The 24735-nt window shown below is 43.7% G+C and overlaps 4 protein-coding genes across 5 annotated transcripts in view; 2 read left to right on the top strand and 2 right to left on the bottom strand.

The window, feature by feature from the left end:
• Nucleotides 1-855: 855 nt before the first annotated feature.
• LOC139111107 (uncharacterized) lies at nucleotides 856-7826 on the top strand. The gene is made up of 10 exons (XM_070671219.1): nucleotides 856-1132; nucleotides 3342-3657; nucleotides 3821-3998; nucleotides 4073-4817; nucleotides 4882-5138; nucleotides 5515-5696; nucleotides 5934-6159; nucleotides 6249-6408; nucleotides 6666-6900; nucleotides 7139-7826. Exons 1-10 carry the CDS (start codon nucleotides 1006-1008, stop codon nucleotides 7419-7421), a joined length of 2709 nt encoding a protein of 902 aa, XP_070527320.1. The 5' UTR covers nucleotides 856-1005; the 3' UTR covers nucleotides 7422-7826.
• On the bottom strand, nucleotides 7525-10095 carry LOC139111106 (MTRF1L release factor glutamine methyltransferase-like). The gene is made up of 5 exons (XM_070671218.1): nucleotides 9686-10095; nucleotides 9175-9263; nucleotides 8863-9082; nucleotides 8441-8694; nucleotides 7525-8351 (listed from the first exon to the last, which is right to left on the bottom strand). Exons 1-5 carry the CDS (start codon nucleotides 9932-9934, stop codon nucleotides 8108-8110), a joined length of 1056 nt encoding a protein of 351 aa, XP_070527319.1. The 5' UTR covers nucleotides 9935-10095; the 3' UTR covers nucleotides 7525-8107.
• A 219-nt stretch (nucleotides 10096-10314) lies between these two features.
• On the bottom strand, nucleotides 10315-12068 carry Hemk1 (HemK methyltransferase 1). Its single transcript, XM_070671217.1, has 5 exons — nucleotides 11556-12068; nucleotides 11383-11471; nucleotides 11068-11281; nucleotides 10692-10945; nucleotides 10315-10607 (listed from the first exon to the last, which is right to left on the bottom strand). The coding sequence occupies exons 1-5, from the start codon at nucleotides 11814-11816 to the stop codon at nucleotides 10364-10366; spliced, it is 1062 nt and encodes a 353-aa protein (XP_070527318.1). The 5' UTR covers nucleotides 11817-12068; the 3' UTR covers nucleotides 10315-10363.
• A 132-nt stretch (nucleotides 12069-12200) lies between these two features.
• The window catches only part of LOC139111104 (unconventional myosin-XVIIIa), a 44216-nt gene continuing 31681 nt past the window's right edge, over nucleotides 12201-24735 (top strand). Inside the window, exons 1-5 of one of the 2 annotated variants that reach the window (XM_070671212.1) lie at nucleotides 12201-12827; nucleotides 14872-15558; nucleotides 16360-17016; nucleotides 17164-17631; nucleotides 20661-20795. In XM_070671212.1, the coding sequence (XP_070527313.1) occupies nucleotides 15424-15558; nucleotides 16360-17016; nucleotides 17164-17631; nucleotides 20661-20795 (1395 nt within the window). In that variant the 5' untranslated portion in view covers nucleotides 12201-12827; nucleotides 14872-15423. Of the gene's footprint in view, nucleotides 13107-14871; nucleotides 15559-16359; nucleotides 17017-17163; nucleotides 17632-20660; nucleotides 20796-24735 lie in introns of both variants that reach the window. The other variant, XM_070671211.1, reaches the window with a different exon arrangement.

Raw genomic sequence — 24735 nt, 5'->3', positions numbered from 1 at the left:
CTTGATAGTTCCTGATTTTCACTTTCTCTCTGCATAGCACTCCTCAAATAACTTGTACACGTGAACTTCCGCAGTTTGCGTTTATAATAAGACGCGCAGCACCAATCGTTGATTGCGAGAACATTGAAACTTCGAATAAATAATGAAAAAGAAAAAAAAGAAAAGAAAAAAAAGGGGAGAAAATTGATATTATAGAAAAATGTACATTTTAGAAAACTGTAACATGTAAAAATTACTTTCTTGAGTTGAAAGTGTAATATTACATAATGTTAAAAATAATTATTATTATGTATAAATCATAATTTTGTAGATATTTAGTAGGCTGATTGCTGTAAACTACACGTTAGCTCAAGTAATATAAAACCGTGTAACTTCGACAGTTGAGTAATAGATTGCAGCACCGTGTAGTAACTTTATGAAAGTCCAAGAAATGTAATTTTAATTTAATACCGTGTTGCAATACAGAATTACTCTAGAATGACTCTTACAACAATGCCAATTTTATTATTCCAGGTTATCGAAAGTAAAGGTACATTTCGTTATGAATTTTTAACATTAGTATTATCAACACCAAATCCACGAATCAAAAAAAAAAAAAAACAAATTGAATTACGATCGAAATTTGTGCAAAGTATAACGAATAAAAATATTATTTATTACAAGCGATACGTCGTTAGTAAATCGATACACGTAGCGACGGCAGGTAAAAAGGGATTGCAAGCGAATTGCATTGAAGTATGAATGCAGAATTTCACGAAGAGTGTGTACAAGAATTACGTATAAAATTAAACAATCAGCAGAAAGAAAAAAAAATAAAGTAAAAATAATCAGAATAAAATTGTCAAAGACTTTTTTTTTTCTTTGATAATCTCATTCACTTGTCATTAATACACCTGTCGTTCTTTCACCCACGCAACCTGTGCGCAGGCTCTACTCGCTATCACCCAACCGTGAGAAACACCCCGTAGTATCGCCGAATCAGTATAGCGGAAAGCGCTTAACGCGATGCTACTATGCAGTATATTGCGTGGAGTGCTATCCGCGTCTTTCGGCACCGTCGTGCAGATTACGATCTTCTTGCTGCAGAACTCCAACATATCGAGGGTGCTCGCGTCCATGCCACCAGGTGCCGGTTAGTGAGATACATATTTAGAATTAATTCACGACAGAGAAATTTACATATAAAAAGTAGTGACAAAAACAGACCGATTCACACCGTCCAAGGCCTGCTTTCGAACACTCTGTTCTGCATTAAAGTTAGCTTTAAAAATCGCGCTTGCTTAATTTACTTTTAATTCAACCAAACGCCTTCGCGCTTACTCCTACTCTGCGATCTCTCCCTCGAAGTGTCAGAAGCTCTTTGGAATTATTTATTATGAGGAATTTATACTTATTCAATTTCGCGGCATTTAGATTTCCCATCAGGGCTGCTTGTAACGCGCTGAAATTATTACGAAAACGAGCCTGCGTTCCCGCGCGAGTTGGATTTATCCTCCCTAGTGCTGCTGCCCGGAATTAAATTTTACGCAAGTGGCGTGTGCGAGTCGGCCAGCGGTAGACCGCGTATAAACCGTAGGTTCCACGTGCTCGATCGATTCGAAACGTTCTTTCACATCGTAATACACGTGCACGTGAAAACACAAGCGGTGCGCTAGGTGTCCCGTGATCTCATTTCCGCGCGGAGTATAATTCTTCCATGACCTTGTGGTGAATGGGGCCTTGCCGGTTCGCGTTACTCGAAATTAAACTAGTTTGACTGGACGCCAGTCTAGAAGACAGCTTAAGTAATTCAGTGCTTTTATGCAGGTGTGCGCCAAGCAATCGATACTTTTATCAACATGCTCATATACTATACGTACGCGTATATGCTACTGCCTTTGTAATTATAGTAAAACATTAATATCTGCTTCGTAAATTCGATCACAATTAATAAATATATATTTTTAATTATATTTATGAAATATTTATAAAATGTGCAAAGTGTAATAAATGAACCTTTCTTAAAGCAAATTGTATCGGAAACAGACGTTAGGATACCATGTGCTACCGTGAAACCGTTAATGTAATATTCTCGTTCATTTACGGGAATGCGAACGGAAAATGCGATGGAATGAGCAGTGCGGCGTACGGGGATTAATAGCGATCAATTCGCTTCATTCTCACCATAGGAACTCCGTTTTCTATTGATTTAACACTACCATCACGTACTAAAAATACTTAAGGCATGCCGCGTGACTATGAGCCCTGCAAATATATATATATATATAAAATGATTGAATGAAGTTCCGCAACGACAGGAAAAGAATATGTATATTAATGCAGCACGTGCTGCATTCAGATACGAGGGCTATTGGGATCTTTCAATTATAGAGAATGTTGATAGGTTCGGAGACGAGAATGAATTACTACTCATTCGTAAATGCACGAAGTTGCGAAACTGCGAACGATCGGATATGTGGAACTTGAACAATATTTCCGTACCGGAAAGCCAAGCGAAGCGTGAAACCAGGTCGTCGTAACAATGTGAAAAAAAAAAAAAAAAAATTTCGCGAGGAGAATTGATCACGAACGCGTTCCACGTAGTGTCATAATTGATGATTTGCATGATGCCCAGTTGCAAATAATTTACAATCATCTAATCAGGCCAGCGCGCAGACAATTTGTCGCTTCCGAAAATTGTACTTTAGCAAAAATGCAAACCTGCTCGTCGATTTAAATTCTTCTCCCACAATTGCGGCCTGCGATCGCAATAGAAGCGTCGTAATATATTTTTCAGATCTAGAGTGCATTACCCTCGAATCGTCAGAGTTCTCAGAGTGACGTAATAATAAATAAAACACTAGAGATTATGATTTTGATTCGTAGTACCGAGAAAAATAATTTCGCTCACGAACGTGAATGAATTGTGCAACTTTTATAATCTGCAATCACGTGATCGCGTGATAAGGATCTCTATCTTAGCCCTTCCGTCTTTATTGTCGCATCTGTTATTATATCGGCTCATCCTTAGCGGTGTCGTGACATCGCGGATAAGTCGCATGACGGCCGGTCGTTGGCCTCATCGTCGGAGTATCTCATGGTAGCGTTTCCGCGTACAAACGCCCGTGTTTTCTCGGCCCTCTTTGTTTAACATGAGCTTTCATCGATAGAACACGATACCCTTACGTTTTACAACTCACGGAAATTATTAATATTCCATTCTAATCGTAGAGGATTAAAAATACTTTGCTGAAGACAGAAATTGCGGCGTAATAATGAATATTATATTATGTGAACAAAAGTCGTCTCTCGTCGCGTTTCACGTAACACAAGCCAAGAAATCGATTTCCGTTAATGTGCAGAAGACGAAATTATCGTGATCGAACATTTGCCGGGGCGGCGGGTGCACCTACAGGATTTCTTTTGGACCGGCCTGGAAGACGCGCCGCCATGGATGGATCCCAATCAGGGTTTAACTTTTTACGAGACAAAAACGATCGTTCACACTGTCACAGTTTATACCCCAACCGACGAAAAGGGCCCGTCAGATCCTATATCCCCACGTTATCCGGATACTTACAATCCAGACTGCATCACGTGCATAGAACCGACGCCTAGATTGGACGACGACGTCGATCAGAGCATCGGAGTTCTTATCGGCGACGATCCTGGCCCGAGGTATATTAGCAATTATAAAATAACGTTTTATTTCTCATTTTATACACATTTTTAAATTTTAAATTAAATTATTGAAAAAAAACCATACTTTGAATATTAATTAAGAATTAGAAAATTAAAAAATTTAAACGCGTAACAAAGAACGCTAAATTCGTGTTGATAGATACTGGTTACTAACAGTTCTACGACCAGGAGAAGTCGTACCACCCAAAGTCGAGCTGCGTTTGGCTCGTTTGTATCGAACCGCGTTTTCCAGACAGCAGCAACGGCACCTCGGCTTGCTGTCAATGGATCCGCGATCCCGAAGGGATGCACTGTTACGCGGCTTTATTAACCGAAAGGTAAAAAAAAAAAAAAAAAAAAAATACGTTGAATGCAAATTTCTTTTACGTCGTCGTTCTTTTTAATTTTTCAGAACGCGCAAGATCATCTTGGAGCCTTTCGAGTGAAAATTCCGCGAAAGAAAATTATCGCAAATACAACCACAATAGGTGAATCGTCCGAATTAACGATTGGTACCGTCGGAAGTACTTCCACTCAGAAGGAAACGGAAACGAGCACGCCGAGTTTAATAGACGATAAATTCCTTTCGAACGTCACGCAAGTAAAATCTATGAAAATGATCGAAATTCCGAGGCCGAAAAAAATGTTGCTGCCGATATTGGACGTCGACGCGACGAACGATTACGAGAAGCCTGCGAAGGATGACTTCGCTCTAAAGAAGATTATCAGAACGTTAAAAGGAGAAACGAAGTCGTTACCGATGCAGAACGACGAGTCTGTAACCGACGATCCGGAGCGTTTTAATCCCGAGGCAACTAATATCAATCAACAATTCCCACCAGAAGTGACGTCAATGCCTGCGTCTGACTCGAATTTGAGTACCGAGAAGGTCTCTAGAAATCGATCTACCGATAAAGAGAACGCCGGTGCGAATACACGCTCGAGATTGCGTTTAGCGGACGGTTCGATTCCGGGGGTGGTGAAAGTTCGAATGCAGAATACGAGCGTTATCGAGGGTGGCGCTATGAGATTGATATATTCGGTTCACCTCGACGGCAAACCCGTTCCCGCCGAAACGGCCGCGAGAGATATGTCGCTTCTCTCGCCCCAGGAAGTTGCTCTGGAGCTCGGGGCGCCGGTGATTATTCAAAGCGAACGTACGTAATTATATCGCGAATTATTTCGTGACATCGTGATAAAAGATTAATTAATTTTGTTTAGCTTATCTGAAGGAAAGCAGACCTCTAGCGCTGTCGAGGAGGAGAGACGCGTGGCTGCTGATCGGCGCTGCTGGCGCGGGTGTCGTTTTACTAATTTTTGTTCTCACCGGCTTGGTCTTCGCCGCCAAACGAAAAAGGGCGCACAGCGCGGCTGTTGCGCCGCCTAACAGAAGTATTCTTAAAAAAGAACGTGAATATACAGCCACAACGTCCGGGCTCGATAACACCGCCTTCTCAACGTCGGAAACCGAAATCAGGGTGCGCAATGCGATTTTACTTCGTAGTCGTAATAAAAAAAAAAAGAAAAAAAAATTTAATTATTAACGCGAGTCGCCGTTATTTATAAGAAATATCTCTTAGAAAATGTTTTATAATTTTCTACTCATTTCCTTTGCTCGATAAAATATTTACGGGGCACCATGGGGAAATATAAGCTCGACCCATTGAAAACCATTACGGCACGCGAACGATCAACGTAACGACGTTGCAAATTACGAGGGGGAGACAATTCGGTTCCACGATGCCAAGACAATATCGATTCTAACACAATTTTACCCCCCCACTTCATCGAGGAAATTGTTACTCTTCGTATTGCATATCACCGTTTCTTATACGACCCACCCTTCGTTCGCAGACTGACGGTACCAGTCAGCGGCAGACTCCGCGGACTTTATCCCGAACTCCGATAACCCCCGACACGCCCGACAGTCTGGAATTAGGCATTCATGAAGTCTCCACCGACGACGACGAAGAACCGAAAAAAAGCCGCGGTACAGTCCCCTGGCGTAATCAAGAACACGCAGTTAAGAAATCAAGGTGATTAACATAATTCCTGACAATCGCACAAAAACAACTCGCCATTAATAATTCTAAATTGCACAACAATCGTATTAAAACAAATTATAATAATACATAAATATAATTGATAATAATATTAATCTGAAAATATTAAATGCAACTTATAATTAATAATTTAAATATTTAAGCTAAACGAAATATGTAAAATGTAAAGCTAATATGAAATATATAAAATATGTGACTTGAATATTTTAGAGTATCTCATGGAAGAATGACGAGAGCGGACGCAATGGATCGAGCTGGATCACCCGATTCATTATCCGATCACGTGGAGACGTTAGAGTCTTTGGAGAACGGTTATGTAAAGCATAAGGAAGAATCCACTGCCTCTCCGCGATCTTATTTATCAATGCCGTCGTGCAAGCAGTTCCCTAGCATGCGCAGCGTAGAACCGCTGTCAAGAGTGTTGGAGCCCGTCATGGTAATCTTTGAAAAATTAGCTAGATCGCGCCGACTGGTATAAATCTTCGGTCACCGTTCGATTTGCGCTAACGATCGAATTTACTCTAGGTCCGACACTTGGACATTGACTCTCCAGAATTAGTGCGCCACGACAGAGACGACAACAACGACGACACATTTCTCGCGAGAACGTCGAGCGCCTCGAAGGATCCTGGAGCCGTAGGGCCGATTGTTTGGAATCTTAGCAAGCAGATATTTTCTACAGAAGGTAGTCATATGACTTTTTCCACGTTTGTATTTAATATTAATATATATTATTTAATGCTTTATCGGCGAACGTTTTCTTCGGCATCGATTACGAACGAATAAGTGGCACGTAGACACACGGGAATTATTTAAATCTGAAAATACGACGAAAGGAAATAAAAATGTTGTGTGGGCTCATTCGCTCGCAATCGATTGTCGCGTAACGTGAAAATATTCGTGTCTTCACACAATCTCTCGAAAGACTCGACTACTTTAAAGGTAACGGTACATCCGAAACGGATGTCGATGGAATGTACCGTCTACCATCCGGACCCGTGGGCCGCGCCAGGAGGCGACTCCACGAGTTGCTCGAGGACTCCTTCAGTCTCTTCGGAAGTAGAGACGTTAAGATCAAAGAACCGCAACGGCCGCCGCAGCCGCCGATCACCGTCTCATGCGCAACGGACACACTCGCGGTTCTTTCGGAAACCAAAAATAAATCCGTCTACGCAAGGTAACAAGGTTTCAGTTATTAAAATTAAAGTCGTCGCATGAAACACGCGTATTTTTCTATTTCTTCGAATTATTAAGAAATAAGCCTACCCTTAAATGTAGTTTTTTTTTTCTTTTTTTATATAAACAGATTTACGATAAATTGCCGCGATTTAGTTCATTATAAATTTATATTTTGTGAATTAAATAAATTATGATTATTAAATTAAACAAGGGGACAATTATATATAATTATACAGCCCAGTAGCAACGCCAACGATGGAAATGAAAGCGCGACCCCGTACGTCGCTACCGCGTAGAGGTACGGACGAGGACATTCCAGAAACTGGTCAAACCGAATCAATTCATTCTCGCGGACCGTGGGGCTCGAGGCCGCTCAGCGCGGGCCCGTTCCACAGGCCGAACTTACCGGAAGTGGACACGAGGCGTATACTAGCTGATGCTAGGTTGCCACCGGAAGATCCCGCGGTACCTTTAATCGCGTCGATAAAAAAAGAACTTGAAAAATTCTCGCCCCAGTAGAAACTCGGTAACAAATATAATAGAACATGCAATATTTAGCCCCAATACTCGCGAAGTGATATATTAATCTTAAGTCGATAAACGATGTAAATATTCAATCTAATACCTTTTTCCACAAAATTTTATAATTCGACATCGAAGTTTTCCATTACACGAACCTATATACATCAAAACGGAATATTTTACACATATCATAAAAGTTTATACGAATACATAAACATTGAAATAAAAAATAAAAAGTAAATCGTGTCAGTTTGTTAAAGAACTAAAATGTGTCAGCGAATTAAATTTAATAATTTCAGTCACTGTATATATCATTGTATTAAAGATAAAAAGAGTTTGTAAATTAAATACAGTACAATCATGAATAGTTTGATTGATTAAAGTTTAAAAAAAAAAAAAAAACATTAATATAAACCGTGACTGAGCGAAATTCATCCAACTATTTTAATTATTAAAAAAAAAGCCCATGTAGCGAGACAATTATTACTGGCTAATAACGAGCTAGAAAAGTTAGATATCTAAACGTTTTTCTCGCTCGTTATATGCATAATAAAAAAGAAAAAAATATTTAATAGATGTAACACTGCCCCTAGATATAATAGTTCAAAATTTAATTAAAAATTGGTTGCATTTATTACCATATTTATGTAATATTATGTAATATATAAAATAAAATTAATTCCTTACTCAACTTTCATAAGTTCGATAGTGTAACCGTCTACACAAAAGTCTCTGTACGTATCCATAAATTTAAGCTTTAAATCGGGATTCTTTTTCGTAAAAGATTCTATCAATTCGGGATGACTATTGTGTACTTCCATAAATAGATAACCACCGGTTTTTAATACTTTGGAAGCGTATCTTATGACCGGCGTAATCACCTTCAGTCCATCGTCACCGCCATCGAACGCCATGAAATCATTATGCCTGTGTAATAAATACGATAGTAATTATTTATGTAATTAGTATTTTAGAGATTAAATTTTATAGTAGCCACGATCATTGCGTATTATTACAATCTTATCTCTGGCAGCAATTTCGGATGTATCGATCTTGGCACGTATGGCGGATTACTGACTACGAAATCAAACAGCTTTGTGTTCAAATTTACATCAACAGTATCGTTCCAATTATTTGAAACCTCGACTGTTGAATCCGGCTTTAAAGTTGCATTAATTATTTTAACTCGGTCTCTTAAATTGAGTTTGTTGCGATTTATTACTGTTAAATCACAAGCGTTCGGATTCGCATCAAACGCAATGCACTTCAGCTAAAAAAAAAAAGAATATACATTATTTTATTTATCTCTCCACGTTTTATTTTAATTTAATTATTTATTTATTTAGTTTAATTTTATTAGCCGCTTGATTATTTGAGTAATCAAAGATTTGCTTCTAGCAAAATATTAAATAGCCCTATTAAATTATCATTTACATACTTTTTTACAACCGTGAGCGATAGCCAATGTTATGCAGCCCGAGCCAGAACCGATTTCTAGCATTTCGTAACTGTCGGCTTGAGACGTCAACTGCGAAAGTCTTTTTAACACGTTGCTCACAAATACTTCAGTCTCTTGCCAGGGAACAAAAATTGGTGGTACAAGTTTCAATGTAATGTCGTGGAAAGGCCATTCACCAAGAAGGTATTGAAGTGGCATCCTGAAGGATTTGATATTTATAATAAACGAGCATGAAGAGCATTTTGATCTAGTACATTTAAATTACCAAACCTTCATTTAAATATTTATTACCTAGATAATACGCATTTACACAACGACTCCAGTCTTTCAATCTGATTCGTATCGAGAGAAGTACTTTTAATATTCAAGACATCATTTATCTAAAAATAAAAAGAAAGGATTAAACTATTATTCTTACTAAATAACTTTTAAATTGACAATTTAATTCATTTAAGCTTCATAAACAGATTAAATAATTAAAACAATTTGATATTTAAAAAACCCATTTCGCATTTTACATATTCAAAAATTGTATTTTTCTTTTTTTTTAATTTAATTAAGTACGCATCAACAAGAAATGAATACGTAACATATGCACGCAGTACATCATACGTAATTTGAAACGATAAGAAAAAATTATCAGTGTAAAAGAGATACAAATTAACATGCTATGCTTCTGATAAGGACGTGACGCATACACAATAAAAATTTTTATGTTTAATATGAGCAAGTTGCAAAAAGTAGATAAATTTTTTTTTTCTTAATGTCTGATGTAGCAGTTTAACCAAATATTTTTAAATACCTTTTTGGTCCCTGTAACGTGTGCTACTATATGTTTTATCTTGTCCATCGGCTTCGGTATGCCTTCGCTCTCAAATCGGCCACCCCATTGATCGATAATATTACCGATCGTCTGTGCATTTGTGACAAATAAACGAGCTGAATGCGCCAGCGTGATCACATTATAATTATTATTCGTCAAACATTGTAGGTAGCCAAATACAGACGATTTACTGCAAGTATTTGTTTTCAAAATGTTACGGCACCACATGATGCTTTGTTAAACGTTGAATACAAACTGTAAATTCTTCTACTTTGTCTATCTTCTTATACCTCTTTTGTCTTATGTAATAAGTAAAATACATATCTTCAACAAAGGTCAACATAATCGGAGTAAAATAGCCGAGTCACCAATTTTTATCAGTTAACATTTAATCACGCAATTATGACGAAATAAAAAATTTAATCGCATAATTAAAAAGAAATTAAAAAATGTAAAATGTTCAATATACGACGCACAATATTCGTCATATGTCTTAAGTTCAAATAAATAACGATTGACATATTTATCAAATTGTATATGACTCTTTTTTTCAATTATAATTTACCACCCATAGTTTTTAGAAGCAGCATGCTGTTTAAAGCACCCTGTCCATATGTATTAATTTTATTAAAAAAATTATTTTACAAAATAAATTTTTTAAATGACTTTCATTACTTCCACGAAACGATCGTTATTGCAAAAATCTTTGTACGTGTGTTCATGACGAAGCTTAAAATCGGGATATTTATTTGTAAAAAATTGCACGTATTCCGGATGAGTAGGATCGACTTCCACAAAGAGATATCCGCCGGGTTTTAATGCTTTGGCAGCGTATTTTAAAAGAGGCTTGATCACCTTCAATCCATCGTCACCGCCATCCAACGCTCTGAGATCCTCATAACTGCGTAATATATTTATTATCAATTACTTACGTCTATATATTTGTAATTATATAAAATTCGCAGTAATATTTTGTTTACGTTACATTCTTATCTCTGGCTGCAACTCCGGTATCTTTTTCGTTGGCACGTATGGCGGATTACTAATTACAAAATCGAACAGCTTCGAGTCCAAGTCCGCGTTATCGGGACTATTAAAATTTTCCGAAACCTCGATACTCGCATCGGGCTTTAAAGTCGCGTGGAGCACCGTGACTTGCTTCGTCAACTCCAACTTCTCTCGATTTATCATCGTTAAATCGCAAGCATGTGGACTCGAATCGATAGCCGTGCACTTTATCTAAAAAAAAATATTACTCATTTTCTTTTTTTATTTTTCATGCTTATTATTTTATTACTTCCGCTAAGATTTGCCTTCGGTTTCTAAGATACGAAATAGTGTGATAAAATTTCCTCGCGTACCTTTTTACAAGAATGAGCGAGAGCCAGTGATATCGCACCCGAGCCGCAACCAATTTCTAAAATCTCGCAACTATCAGCCTGAGAAGAGCCAAGTCTTTTCAATACAAAGTCTACCAGGATTTCGGTCTCCGGCCGAGGAATAAAAATCGGTGGTACGAGCTTCACGGTAATGTCTCGAAAATCCCATTCGCCGATGATATACTGAACTGGCATTCTGCAAGGACTTGGCGTTCATAAGCGGGCGCGGAGAGCTTCGTTGCACTCCGACACATGGATCTCTACGGTCCATTTAAGCCGTATTCAAGGAGCTCTTACCTAGACAAGCGACATTCGCACAGGGACTCCAATTTTTCTATTTGACTCGCATCGAGAGGATCATTTCTAACATTCAATATATCTATTATCTGCAAATAATAATAAAATAAATCGATAACTGCCGACTCTCTAAATATTGCCAATAAATGTAGATAACGTTACGTTGTCGATACCTTCTTGGTCCCTATAATATGCGCCACTATATGCTCTATCGACTCGACAGGCTCCGGTATGCCTTCGCTCTCAAATCGGCGACTCCAATGTTCGATAACGTCGCCGATTGTGCACTCGCGTGCACTCGAAACGAATAAACGTCGTGCTGGACGCTTCAACGTGACACTGTTAAGGCTATTATACCTCGAGCATTGGAGGCAGGAGAATATTGCTTGCTTGTTGCTGATAACGTGTGTTCTCAAGACGTTGCGGCACCACATGATGCTTCATTTAGGCTTACCGCGAAACGCAGACGCAAAATGCAGATTTATTTAGTTACTGATTGACTCGGTACGTCGTGCCGTCAGCTGATAGATCGTACAACTTGCCGGAAATTATACATGTATGTTAATTCATTCTCTGTGTGCGTATAGAAGCTGGTGCCCGCTAGCGGGACGAAAGTTACTCAAACGTTTATCAACGATGAGCCAACGAGAATATTATTACAGAAAAAAAAAAAAGAAAAAAAATCTTAAAAAAATATCGAAGGAACGTGCTCCAAATTTAGAGTCAATAAAAATAATGTAATTAATTTTTTTTTTCTCCGCGTAAATGTATTTCTATAAAACGATATTATTAGAGATGTAAAAAATAGTCGCGGTACTTTATATTTCTGTACTTCTTAGCTATCAAATTATTTTCTCACGTAAATTATATATAATTATATCTTTAAATCCTTAGTCGGATCATTATTTATTCTTTAAATATCGTTAAATCCTGACACGCTAGAAACCGACCGATGGTGAAATCGCTCTCTTTCCCCGCGGCAACTCAGAAAGCGTGCGGCCAAGAGAGAAGTCAAAGACCCGAACTTTAGAAGATGCCGCTGAAGCGGTGCTCCGCCGGTGGATCGAAAGGCCCGTAAGCCGCGTACGCATGCGTCGACGTTGGAGTAGCTATCTGGAAAAGAAGGGTGCTGGCTAACAGACCGTTGTCTGGCCAAAGGCGCTGGCAGTCGCCACCGGCCCCGCTCTCAATTCATGACTGCCATGACAGTCCGCCTCCGTGTCGCAGCGAGCGCGAGATCGAGTCGTAGTAACGCCGTTTAAAGAGCGCCCTGTTGAACCCATACCCCTCTTCCCCTCCGACCGATGCACGTACTCGCGCCGCAGCGCGTTGCACCGCGAAGAGGTCGACCGAGAACCGACCTCGGCTGTGCCGTCACGGTGCCTGTGCCGCAGCTAGCCATCTCTCGCGCCGACCACCGAGTCACCCAGGCGCGGCCTTCCCAGGTGCGTTGATTCGCCGACCGAAGGTGCCGTGGAACCGCGCGCGTCCGTCCTGTGCGTACATATACTTAGCACGCGTCGCGCTGGCTCGTGCGAATGGCGGGTGTGCGGTAAGCGGGGTGCCGTTGATGTCACGCGTGTCCCGTGTCGACTCCGCGGTCGGCTGTCAGTTTTGGAGCACGAGGAACGCCCGTGCTGGATAACGCGTCAGCCAGCGTACAACAGGCAGCCACGCTCTCGGCCTAGGTTCGATCGACCGACGCGGCTCGTCGAAACTTATAGGTAGGGGCGCCGATCGGAGCTGAAGCCTCCAGTGCCTGCGAAAGACCGAGAGCACCTTCGCGCGCTCGTAGCGAAATGTAAAGCACACAGCCACGCTGGTACGCGGGCATCGATCGCACCGGAGCGAAGAGAGGCTACGAGCGAAAAGGTCGCGTGCTTCGTAAGATTCGCCGGGTACTCCGCGTAGCCTTTTAGCCAAAGGTCTCCCGATGCGGCGTTATTAAGTCGCCTGAACTTTGAACGATCGTCAATTACAGCGAAGCCGTAAAAATTCTTCAACCGTGACTCGTTAGGAAAGTCCAACTCTTTTTCTTCTCTCCGCAAAATCTTAATTATCCGCATTAATAAAGCCCGCGGACACGCTTTGCGGCGCCCACCCGGTCTACGTGCACGCGAATCGGGGCATCGATCGCTCTCGGGATTTTCGGAGCGGCTCGCCAAAGGCGGCACCGCGTGCTCCAAAAAATTCGCCGGCTCCGAACGTGTGCCGGGCAATCGATCGGCACGTACGTAGATTCGCCGGCGCCGGGATACCCCGGGTTCGTCCTTGAAAAGCGAGCTACGCCGAGTGATAAGAAGGATACGGTAGAAAGCGAGCGTGTTCGTTTGCGAACAATACTATGAACGTCTCGTACGCGAGAACAGATATGTCAAGTAGATTTTTTTTTTTTTTTTTTTTTAATTTTCTTTTTTTATTGCAGATACGTCGCTCGCACATTTCCAAGCGACAGTTCGATGATGTAAGATCAACGTTTGCGTAATGTACTTCCGCATTGCCCCGGTTACATTTAAATTATCTCCCCCACCCGACCGGCGTATGCGCGAAGAACCGCACGGCAGCGTGCAATTAAATCTCTCGAGTGTGTGGTTTCATTAGCGGCGGCTAATTGTCGCCTTTCTAATTTTTCTACACCGCGGGACGAAGCTACGACTTCTTAATTGTCTTCGGCGGGTCCATGTAAATGAGCGGATAACGAAGGTGCGAATAATCGTACGACGCAACTTACGCGTCTCTCGGTGTTGGGCGCAAAAAGTAATTGCAGCCTCCTCTAATTGAATCCCCGGATCAAACGACCCGATCGTTCGCTCGTCAGCTCCCATTTTCACGCAATAAAGAACGCGCGTGTCGATAATCGTCGAGGTAATCGACTCGATAATGTACGGGGGGGGGAGGGGGCCTTGGCACTTTCTTCATTTCTGCTGAGTACGCGGCGGCCGTCACGCGATATGACGAGTGCGCGAAGGGAACGCGTTTCGCGCGAGCTCGGTGAATCCCGACGAAGAAAGAGAACGAAGAAAGACCCATTCGCGGCGAGCCGGCCGTACGCGTGCACCGAACAACGGTCGCGTTATCTGAGTTTCTTTTGCCGGAACCGTCGCCGCATTTCCGCATACCTACTCGACGATCTCGAGCTCCGCACGTCGAAGGAAGAATTCCACGTCGGCGAGGAAACGTTTTCGGTTCACGCCCTCGCGTACGCGTGCACCCTCGCGCGTACCGCATCCGGGGTGGCCTCCACCCTTCCGAGTCTGACGCCCCGGTCGCCGAAGGGGAGAAGATCAACCATCAAGGGGGGAAGGGAGGGTGACTCCGGAAATGTGACCCCGCAAATTCTCTCGCTTCATCACGCGCGACACGTGCTCCGATCTCGTAGCCGGCAAAATCGATTCCCGGCCCCATTTGTCAACCTTCGTCTGCGTCTAATCCGTCGGCGGCGCACTTGCAGCGAGATTACGACTAACTTTCGTCGGATGAATTTTCCAGGGTACGATCCGGAGGGCAAATCGATGAACGCGGGGCCGCTACCAGCCGACAAGGTGCACCGGTGCGCTGGGCGGCGAGCCGGGGCATTGGGATCTTCCCCGAACAAACGACACGGCCTGCTTCGGAAAGGATTGCGGCAGGCAGCCGCTCTTCGTATCGCCGCGAGTGCCGAGGAGCATCGCGGCGGCGGTGACGAGACGATGCGCGCGACTCGGTGCGTTACGCACGGCCAATAGCGCCGAGCAACGCGGCAAAATTCTCGCCGGTTATTTTGACAAACGGTGCTGCGTGATCACGGTGATATGTAACGACGCGTAATTCACACATATCAAGAAGTGTCTCGGCATTCAAGTGTACGCGTGTAGCTCGACGCGAGCCGGTGTGCTGAGAGTAGCTTGAGATTATCAGTACATATTTCTATATATGCTACAAGGTGCAAAGAGTAAAGACTGTCCGCGATTGCGAGGCATTAAGCCAATCGAGCAATCGAGAAACGAGATATCGTATGCTATCTCTTTCTCGCGTTCTTCGGACGTTTAGCGAGTAAAGAAAATGTTTAACTTTATGAAGAAGGCCGCGGAGAAGGACGACAAGGAGAAGCGGAAGCGCGAAAAGAAGGAGCGGAAGGATGTTAAAAAGCGCGATCGTAGCAGCATGTCCGCGGAGGAGCTCCTGCGATTAGACGAAGTAAGTAAATGAATATTGCAGATATTTGAAATATAAAAACATAACCCTCGCGTCGCCATGGTTTGTCTCGTTTTTTCTTTTTTTTTCTTTTTTTTCTGTAAATCGGAGAATCACGACCACAAAAATTGCAAATTATTCAACTAAATTTACATATTTTAATTTATCTTAATTGCGAACTCTGTTAATTTAATTAATTTTTTCATATTAAGGTCGTGGCAATGTGCCTTTTGATTATCGTATCTTTCGATGACGAGGTGGGTGTACATACAGCGATACTGTTTGACGATTTACGAGGTGCACAAAGTTCCCGATATCTATCTTGTTCGGACACTTTTTATCGACATAAACAAAGCTGTCGATATCGGAAGGCGATAACGTTCCCCAGTGGCTTTCTTTAAACTGATATTATTAATAAACTACAACACATAAAAAATTCACGTACATTAACGATGACTATACTAAAACAACTTAATCGATCGTAACATGCAGATAGAAAGCGCAGGAAACCGATAAGATTTCGTTTTGGAAAGCTTCGCCTCTGCGGATTCAGTATCGCCGCAAATCGGATATAGTTTGACGCAAATATTAAGTATGCCGATCGCTTACTTGCGTTGCATTACCGGAGAGTAAGAATTGCAAATATATCGCGCACGAAGAGATGGAGAACGCGTCGCATCGTTCGCAGAATAAAAAAACGTTCTTCAAAAAATTAGCGGGCTACTGTATGGTACAGTTCTTCGATGCGGCCAAGCTGAACGGATTTCTCGAAAAGCCTTGTCATTCTAATACGCTCTGTTGCAGGTTCGTAGATCATTGAAAATCCCCGGTCGTCGGAAGGAGAAGGAAAAATTACCGAGCGGCATCACCGCGGACTACAGCGCGTCGTTTTTCGCGCATCTGGACCGCGATCTTCTGGACGCCGCGCAGAACGCGGCACCAGGTTCGACGATAAGCGCCGGTGCCAGCAGTTGGACGACCAGAACTCCCGACAGTTTGATGCAGAGTGACTCGTCCGAGGCGTCTCTCACATCTCTGACAACGACCACGACCACGTCGTCGACGACGACGAGTTTCGCCGGCATTCAGTCCGGTGGCAAATGCTTGCCTCCGTTACCTCCGAAGCCGCCTAAGCGAGGCATTCTCAAAGGACCGCGATTGACGGTAAACAGTTGCACCGTGAGCGTTCTCTCGGAGGAGAACGTGTTGCCGAACGGCAACGAAACAAGTTACCAAGAGGCCAGCAATCTGCTGGTGAGGAATACTCTTCAGAACGAAGTGATCACCTATCAAAACGTGCCGACGCATTTGAACAGCGTTTTGAACAAGGACGACTGCAGCGAGGAGGAGACGCTGTGTCAAACCACGTGGAATCTCTCGATGCAACAGCAGACAATTCAGCAGCAATACCAGCAACAGCAGCACCATCATCATCATCAAATTGACTCCAAACTGCTTCAGGTTAGATAACGTTCCGCTTTCTCTTTCGCACATTGGCTCTGGCGAAACCCGATTATTACGATCTTTTCCGAAACGTGTAACGAGATGTCGAGTGATAAATGTGAACTCTCTAAATGCCCTTTTTTTTTTTTTTTTAATTATATTTAGGTCGTTACCAGCGCCAGTCCGTCCGCGGACTCGTTGACGGACACGACAAATTCGAGTTTCGCGACGCCGCCGTTTAGTTTGTCGCCCGTTGGCGAATCTCAAGGTTTCTCGAGGTGGCGATCGTCCGTCTCCTTCGAGGAACAGGGGATTGAACTGCAGCTTCCGGAGCTCGTGCCACTCGAGTTACCCGAGCCCAGGGAGCTCACCATTCAAAGGCAACCACCACCGCGAAACGACTTCGGATTTTCGCTCCGTCGCGCTGTGATCGTTGAGCGAGCGACGAACGGCGTCACGCAGATGAGACCGGTAATTTTCGCCGAACCTGGCGCCCTGGTGCAACACAACAATGACACGGGTCTATTGCCCGGTGACAGATTGATCGAGGTCAATGGGATCAACGTGGATGACAAGTCGCGCGAGGAGATCATCGATCTCATCAAAAGCTCCGCCAACAGCGTCACCGTGAAGGTAACTCTCATATTAATAGTCCGTGAAAAAAAAAAAAAAAAATGAAAAAACTTGCAATTCTTAACTCTTTAAATAATTTTAAAACGCCACTAAAAATTACAATTTTTTTCGGTGTCTGAAAATTACTTTTATAAAATATTTTTTATCTATTACTATTATCACTCGTGTTAAATTTAAGATTATTATCTGATACTTTGGTAAATCGACGACCAAATGATGAGAATATTCGGGCAGTTAGAGCGTACTTTGGACATTACGTAAGCGGCAATACGCTATATTTCGTACTTTTTTCTTCTAGAAATTATACCGGTCGTGTACCCCTGGCTGTTCGGCGAACCTTTCTCTTGCCGAACGCGGGGCAAGTTTATTAACATAAATCGGATGGTATTTACCAGAAAGTAGTCGCTAATAATCTAACCCACGTGCGGCGTAAGAATACTTTTGTACAACAGTCTTATATTCAATTATCAGGTTTCATGATTAGCTTATCGTCCGCGTTAATCACTTACGTTTCATTATCAAGTTCTATACAGCTGACCTTCGGATCTTTTTAAATATATTATTCAAAGAACAAATACGAGAATATTGTTCGGTATTATACGGGGAAATCCGTATTGAACGTGGTGAAAGGCATTTAGGAATCCTTAGGTTCTTCGGAGGTCATAGAAAGGGGTCGATCGAGTGTTGCTCCGTAAACCTTTGATATACTGCGGCAGCGAAATGCATTGTCTTCTAGTCAATAAAGCGGTAAATGCCATGCGACGTGTTAAAAATTTAATTTCGATTTTAAATAAAATCTAAAAATCGCTAAAAAAAAGCACTTAGAAATTTTTCATTAACGATAAAAAAAAATTAACGAGAGCAATATCTAATTATATGACGCTCGTTAGGAATGGTAGATGAAAAAACTGACGTTACTTTCATTGATATTAAACCATTCACCGTCAATGCCGTTATTGCGACGAGGAACAAACGGCCAATCGCGAACGCGCAAAAGGTGCGGGCGAACGTTTGGCAGGATAAATGATTGCGGTACGGTCGGTTCATTGCCACTGCTGGCAACGAATATAGCGGGATCGTGAGTCACGGTCCCCGCTAATAAAACTGTACACGAGACATGAGGAGGGACTGTCGTGTGAAAATAGCAGGGCTCTTACCGAGAATCCGATCTTCTTCTATCGTGCACCGACGTGCAAATCGACCACCGCGAGACGCTGCGAATCTCATAAAGAAGGGACCAACTTCGCGAGCCCGAGAATCCGCAGAACGGGGATGTAAAAGTAAAGAAAAAAAAAAAAAAAAAAAAAAATAGAAGGGTGGGAGACGCAGATGCCCAAGCGTGCTTGACCTTGCCCTGCAGCCTCGGAATGCTAAAAATGCCGGCGCGTTCCCGCGGCCAGAAAACGAAATGTGTAATTCCGTCCGTTGTGTATCGTTCTCCCTTTCACCGCTTCCTCACGCGCGCGAAATGTAATCTCCCCGGGGTAGATTGTACGGGTAAAATCTGGGGGATTTCGCGCGTCAGAAAACATTCGTGAATCGAATGAAATGGCAAGGCCTCTTCGCGGTACCGCGATTTCCTGTAAGCGCGTTCTTTTGAAGAGCGATGACGAAACGTTTCTCGGAGAAAATGGGAAAATAGCTACCGGTGCCGCGTATAGAGAAGCTCGCAATATTTCTAGTCCCGTACGTACGTATGATCGAGCTGGGCCTGTCTAAAAATATTAAGACCGAAGCACGTTGCAGGGCGAGCTTTCCAGAATCAAAACGTGTAAATATCCGGAAATACCGGGCACGTCGGAGGATGAGAGGAAGAGAAAGGAAATGAGCATTAGACCGGCGGAGACGCGCAGGGGGAAGAAACCGGATGTAATTCACTCACAAATCGAGTGTATTATACTCTCTATATACAAGGTGTACCGGAATTCGTATGCCTCCTGCTGGAGGATTCCTGCCTCAAGGATCTCGGAATCGCGGCATTTCTTTTTCCCTATCCCGAACTTTAACGATGCGCGGCAGATATCTTACTTTTTTTTTTTTTTTTTTTTTTTAAACAAGTTACATCTCTCAGAGTTGAAAATATCGCGTGCAGCCGTCCCGGAGTATCAGAGCGTGAAGATACCTGCTTTAATTCGCAATTCTCATTTATCATCGCGGTAACTTCGCGAAGCTGAATGGCCGACGATGCGACCGGGAAAACGCTGACGGGAAAGGCCTGCATCTACCGGGTGTTGTCGCTAGTCCCGGGGCACCCAGCACGGCGAGGGACCTCATCCTTTGCCTCGGTGTATTTTGCGGCATGGCAGTCGTATCGGCAGAAGAAGGAACGTGACGTGATTTGCATACCTATGTATAGGTAACGCGCCAACAGGCCCCTCACGGTCAGCATCCTGCTTCCTGTTCTCTGTGTGCTACACGAGGAGACTCGGGGCCCGCGCGTGTAAGCTCTGTGCGTATGCACGTTTGCCCCGTTATACGTCCGATAGACAAAGTGTGCGTATCGAGCACGCAGACACGTCGATAACAGGCGGAGCCGTCCGTAACGGTGATTAATCGAGATTAGACGAACGGCGGAGGGGCTAACATGTGCTTTATACGCGTCCAATGCTACTTCTGCAAAGTTACCGTCCCGTTTTCAGCATTCCGACGTAAACTAATGGGAAAAAAAAAAATTCCGAAGATCCGACGAGTCTCCAATTCCGATGTATTAATAGCGATAATGAATAATTTTATTATATTTTAATCAAAATGAATTTAAATCGTACTACTTCTGAATAATCTCCTCTGCCGTTTCAAACAAATTTCAAAAAAAAAGAAACTTAATCTACTATCACGTGGAAAATTTCCATCCACGTTCTATCTCTCCCGGTGGCAGCGAACGTCTGTCGCTTCACTTATCGCGTGGACGTACATGACGTGGCTATTCATAAACCGACATAAATGAATTTTACCGCAATCGCCGGCACGCTCAAGGGCGTGCTCGCGTGATACGCGCGCATTACAATTTTAACGTGTTGATTTCGTTGCAGGTGCAGCCGGTCGCCGAGCTGTCGGAATTATCGAGACGCGGCAGTTGTGACGGACGTCAAGTAGAATTGGCACCTGCGAATATCCGCGGCGGCACGCTTCGCCGATCCGGCAGTTTGCGGTTTCATCAAAATACAGTAAGCCTATCGCCGTTTCCCGTCGACTTAGCGCTTGCAGCTTAAAGTTATAGAGCCAAGTCCGCCTGGCGCCGTGCGAAACGAGTAAGCGAAGCATTTAAAATCATTCTCAGACTATCCACCGAACGAGATTTGCATCGCGAGGAAACGGAACCACTGGACGTTCCTTTAACACCCTGGCAATGCACATCGCAGTATTATAATTTTAATTTTTATAATTTCTATGACGAGGTCGCGTATGAAAAAAAAAAAAAAAAAAGAAAGAGGCCGGTGACTAAAGGGAGCGTAAGTGATGAGATAAAGCGCAATTGACTTAACGAAGGGCACGCGGAGGAATAAAAGGACGGCACAAAGGAGGCAGAAAATTGCAACGGAATGCGACGCAGGGCTGCAGCCCGCCGTGGCAGCGAGGAAAGAGGAAGACAATGACGAAGAGACGCTCACTTTCCACCCACATTCCCTAGAGCGGCGCAGTGGCATAGCAATCGCATAACGGTACATCTCCACTGGCTGCCTCGTACCATAATACTCGGTTTCCGCCGAACTTCAAACTGTAATCTAAACTACGGGCACGACCCGTTACGAGAAAATGCAGCCTCTTCGCGGCGACTTGGCCGGGCCATTTCGCGGAGACATCGGGTGTTACCGATTAAAGGCTCAGGGAATAAAAAAGGAAGAAAAAAAAAAATTTTATATAAACGCAAGGAATTATTTCCAAAGCGGAAGGTTAACGGCTGAAATAAATTTCTCGGACGCTGCAAAGAGCCGACGCTTGCAGTCGCTGTAAACGAGACGATAGTCGCAGATTAGAGGAGAAAAATGTTGGAGATACGTAGCCGCATCCTGGACCGAAATCGACGCTAACATCGTTAACAGAAACGAACGCGTGCCACATTATTCCCGCGTATATTGAACGTCCCCTTTTATTCCGTGGCTTCATCGGTAGTCGGAGCTTGCGGGCTTTCGAGCGGCCTTCATTAAATTAAACTGTCACGCGGCGGAACGGCGCATTCCTGGCTCGTTATCGCAACGAGAGAAACGCCGTTGCGAAGGTGCGCGCCGAAGAATGAGCGGTATTGCATCCGCATTTCTGAATTCGTCGATGAACGCTAAAGCGTGGATTGCATTAAGCGTAAATGCATTCATTTTCGCGCGACGCTCGTGCAGGGATCGATGCGGGGTGGTCTAACAGGATTTACGTCCGAGCGTTATTATTAAAAGCCCCCGGCGATAGTTTGACGCGACGATGATATTACGTTTTCGCGTCGTCTCGAAGTAGAATGTGAAGAAACAACACGTCCACCAGGTGTGTAGATATACCACCCGTAAATCTTACGGTAAACGTAAAACGGTTTACTTCGACTTCGCAATTTAATTAGCATCTTCGTCGACTCGGTTGCTCGGATCCCTCCTTATCGCTCGCGAGGTTCAAAATCAGACAAGCGGTGTCGCTTAACCGACAAGTTTATACAAAACGTAATTGCGAAGTAATGCAATTGTCTCGAGAATGAAATGAACACGATCGTCGTGCACACGAGCGTCACGCCGCTCGCTGCGCAGTTTGTACGCACGTCGGACGCGAGCAGCGACGTGTCGTAATTGGCAATTAGCTCTAACAAAGTGCGACTTAAGCCGGTGTAAAATGCACAATGACACCGGCACGAAGATGTTTACTGGCGGTCGATAAGGCCGACGATGTGGTGGCATAGCAAAGAACGTGCTGCCGACGTACCGTTGTGGAGAACGCGACATGTGACCGGCAACGATACGTTTCCTACTTTCCATAAGTACTTTCATTAAAATTTTATTGCGCGTACGACGAATAAAAATTCTGATCTGTTTATTCAAATATAAAAAAAAATTCACATAACCATATTAAAAAAAGAAAAAAAAAAATTATTTTCCGAGAAAAATTCATCACGCGTGTCACATTAAATTACGAAAAAAAATTAAACGAAGATGTTTCGAGGAAAATTTTTTATTCAAAAAATAAAAGACAATAATTAAGAATAGATTCGTCTTGTGTATCGATACTTCGATATCGCGTGGTTCGATTTTCATTGAGACGAACGAACGAACAATTCCCGTGAATGGATGTTAGGTACTCGAAAGGTGTCGACGCCGGCGGGAAAAAATCGCAGACCGGTAATCTCGCGATCTTATTAATCAAAGAGCCGGCGAACGCCGATAAACGCGGATTTGTGACGAGGGGGAAAAAAAAAGATAAATAAAAGTAAAAATTGCGAAGTCGGTGGTTGCTTGGGGTGGTGCACGATTTTCAACGTCATCGTGTAACTCTCCGCTCTCTCACGGTGCGACGTGACTTGCTCGCTCGCTCGCTCGACGTATCGGCGTACGTAAATGTCAAATTACGTAATTAGAATTGCACGTTACGCGCTACGTAGTGAGTAATTACGCCGTTACCGGCGCGGAGCTATTATTACGCCCGCGAGGAAGGCGCTGGGTATACGCGGCGATAACATCGCCGATCGCCGGGAATCCCCGCCGCGCTGCTCCGGTCGCACGTCGCGATATGTAGGCCAATAATCGTATATCCGCCGAAGAGAAGGCGAGCGAGGTTTCCTTTTCTATCCGGAAAATCCGCGCGGCCCGTTAAACCCGCCGGAGTCATTAACCCCTTCGGCTCGTTAACAACGCACGTTGAAAACGCTCGCGAGGAATTTCCCGGCGGAAAGCGAACGATAACACGTGCCACCGGCAGCGATGCTCCTATGGTTGCAGCCTCGCAATGATGTCAGCTTATATTGCCTATAAATATCGGGCATTCGGAAAAAAAAAGAAAAAGAAAAAAAAAAAAGCGGGTTGCCCACGCGAGCGGAGGGCTGCGCGAGTTTAACGGCCCCGCGTTGCAACGCGTCTATGTTCTCGCGAGCTATCGGCCGGCACGCCACGTCGGTGAAGCTCGCGTTAAACTTGGGCAGTAAAGTATAAATAAAACGCCGTTTTTAACCTTCGGTTTAACGTCGAATAAACGTCGGACACGATTCAGCGGGGTCCGATTTTTAATCGGAGAAATAACTACGAGGCGCGCTGTCGAATTTAATGAATTTCGAGAGGCGAAAAACACGTTATCAGTTTAACTCGTAAAATCCAAATGAGAATTCGCGCGAAGCGGAGGCTTAAAAATCTTCCCATCGGCCGTCCGCGCTATTTCGCAAAAATGAATAGGCCGCGCGAGAGCGGCTGCGAATAAATTTGCATGCGGTTGCGATCGGTGAGCAAGAGGCGAAGTCGGTCGCTACATTCGCGGCGCGGCCACGACGTGCGTAATTTGTATTTTATGCACGTAATCACGGTGGCTTGGAAGTCCACGTACGTGCATACGCACGCGTGCACCCGCCCTCTTATCTGCCCACGTCGATGCGAGAGATAGCGTTAACGCGTTTGTACCCCGGCCGTCGTCAGCGGCTCGTAGCGAGAGGCATCTCGATTGCGACAGGCGAGAGATGCCGCGTGCATTACGCTCACCGGATCAGAGCCGATCCCTTGGCGCCTCCCCGTTTAACGCCGCGCACTTCCCGATCCTTTTCGCTTCACCAAAAAGTTAATTTCAAAGTCGCGACGTTGGCCATTAACGTGATCCGTTTTTATTTCCTTCAACGAAATGATCTTGAGTTTAATTTAACAACGCGCGTTTGGAGACTGATGAATAACGCCGTCGGAAAGTGGAGCAGACCTACGGAACGAATAGACGCGACAGTTGTATGTATGGATTCTATGCATGCTTGTTTCAAATCGGATCAAGATGGTTTAGACGCGTGCGTGAAAGCAACGTATGTCGCTCGCACTGCACGTTGATATAAACTTCGGATTCGCGTCTGCTATGGTCGTACCAGTCAATCCAGTCTGTCTGTCAATCCGTGAGTCATCGAACGCTACTTTTATGCTTTCAGATAAAAAAAAGGACGTTCAATTTTTA

This window comes from Cardiocondyla obscurior, linkage group LG22, assembly GCF_019399895.1.
Source record: "Cardiocondyla obscurior isolate alpha-2009 linkage group LG22, Cobs3.1, whole genome shotgun sequence".
Taxonomy (NCBI): Eukaryota; Metazoa; Arthropoda; class Insecta; order Hymenoptera; family Formicidae; genus Cardiocondyla; species Cardiocondyla obscurior.
Note: the sequence above shows the minus strand (reverse complement) of the source record. Positions and strands in the feature narration are given on the sequence as shown.

Excerpts from the sequence above, each read along its gene's own strand:
- LOC139111107 (XM_070671219.1), top strand. The coding sequence starts at position 1,006 with ATGCTACTATGCAGTATATTGCGTGGAGTGCTATCCGCGTCTTTCGGC. Across the intron at positions 3,999-4,072 it reads GCGGCTTTATTAACCGAAAG|AACGCGCAAGATCATCTTGG; the intron begins GTAAAAAAAAAA and ends TTAATTTTTCAG. Across the intron at positions 5,139-5,514 it reads CGTCGGAAACCGAAATCAGG|ACTGACGGTACCAGTCAGCG; the intron begins GTGCGCAATGCG and ends CTTCGTTCGCAG.
- LOC139111106 (XM_070671218.1), bottom strand. The coding sequence starts at position 9,934 with ATGTGGTGCCGTAACATTTTGAAAACAAATACTTGCAGTAAATCGTCT. Across the intron at positions 9,264-9,685 it reads ACGTTACAGGGACCAAAAAG|ATAAATGATGTCTTGAATAT; the intron begins GTATTTAAAAAT and ends TTTTATTTTTAG. Across the intron at positions 8,352-8,440 it reads TTGCTGCCAGAGATAAGATT|GCATAATGATTTCATGGCGT; the intron begins GTAATAATACGC and ends TTTATTACACAG.
- Hemk1 (XM_070671217.1), bottom strand. The coding sequence starts at position 11,816 with ATGTGGTGCCGCAACGTCTTGAGAACACACGTTATCAGCAACAAGCAA. Across the intron at positions 10,946-11,067 it reads TCGCTCATTCTTGTAAAAAG|ATAAAGTGCACGGCTATCGA; the intron begins GTACGCGAGGAA and ends ATTTTTTTTTAG. Across the intron at positions 10,608-10,691 it reads TTGCAGCCAGAGATAAGAAT|TTATGAGGATCTCAGAGCGT; the intron begins GTAACGTAAACA and ends TATATTACGCAG.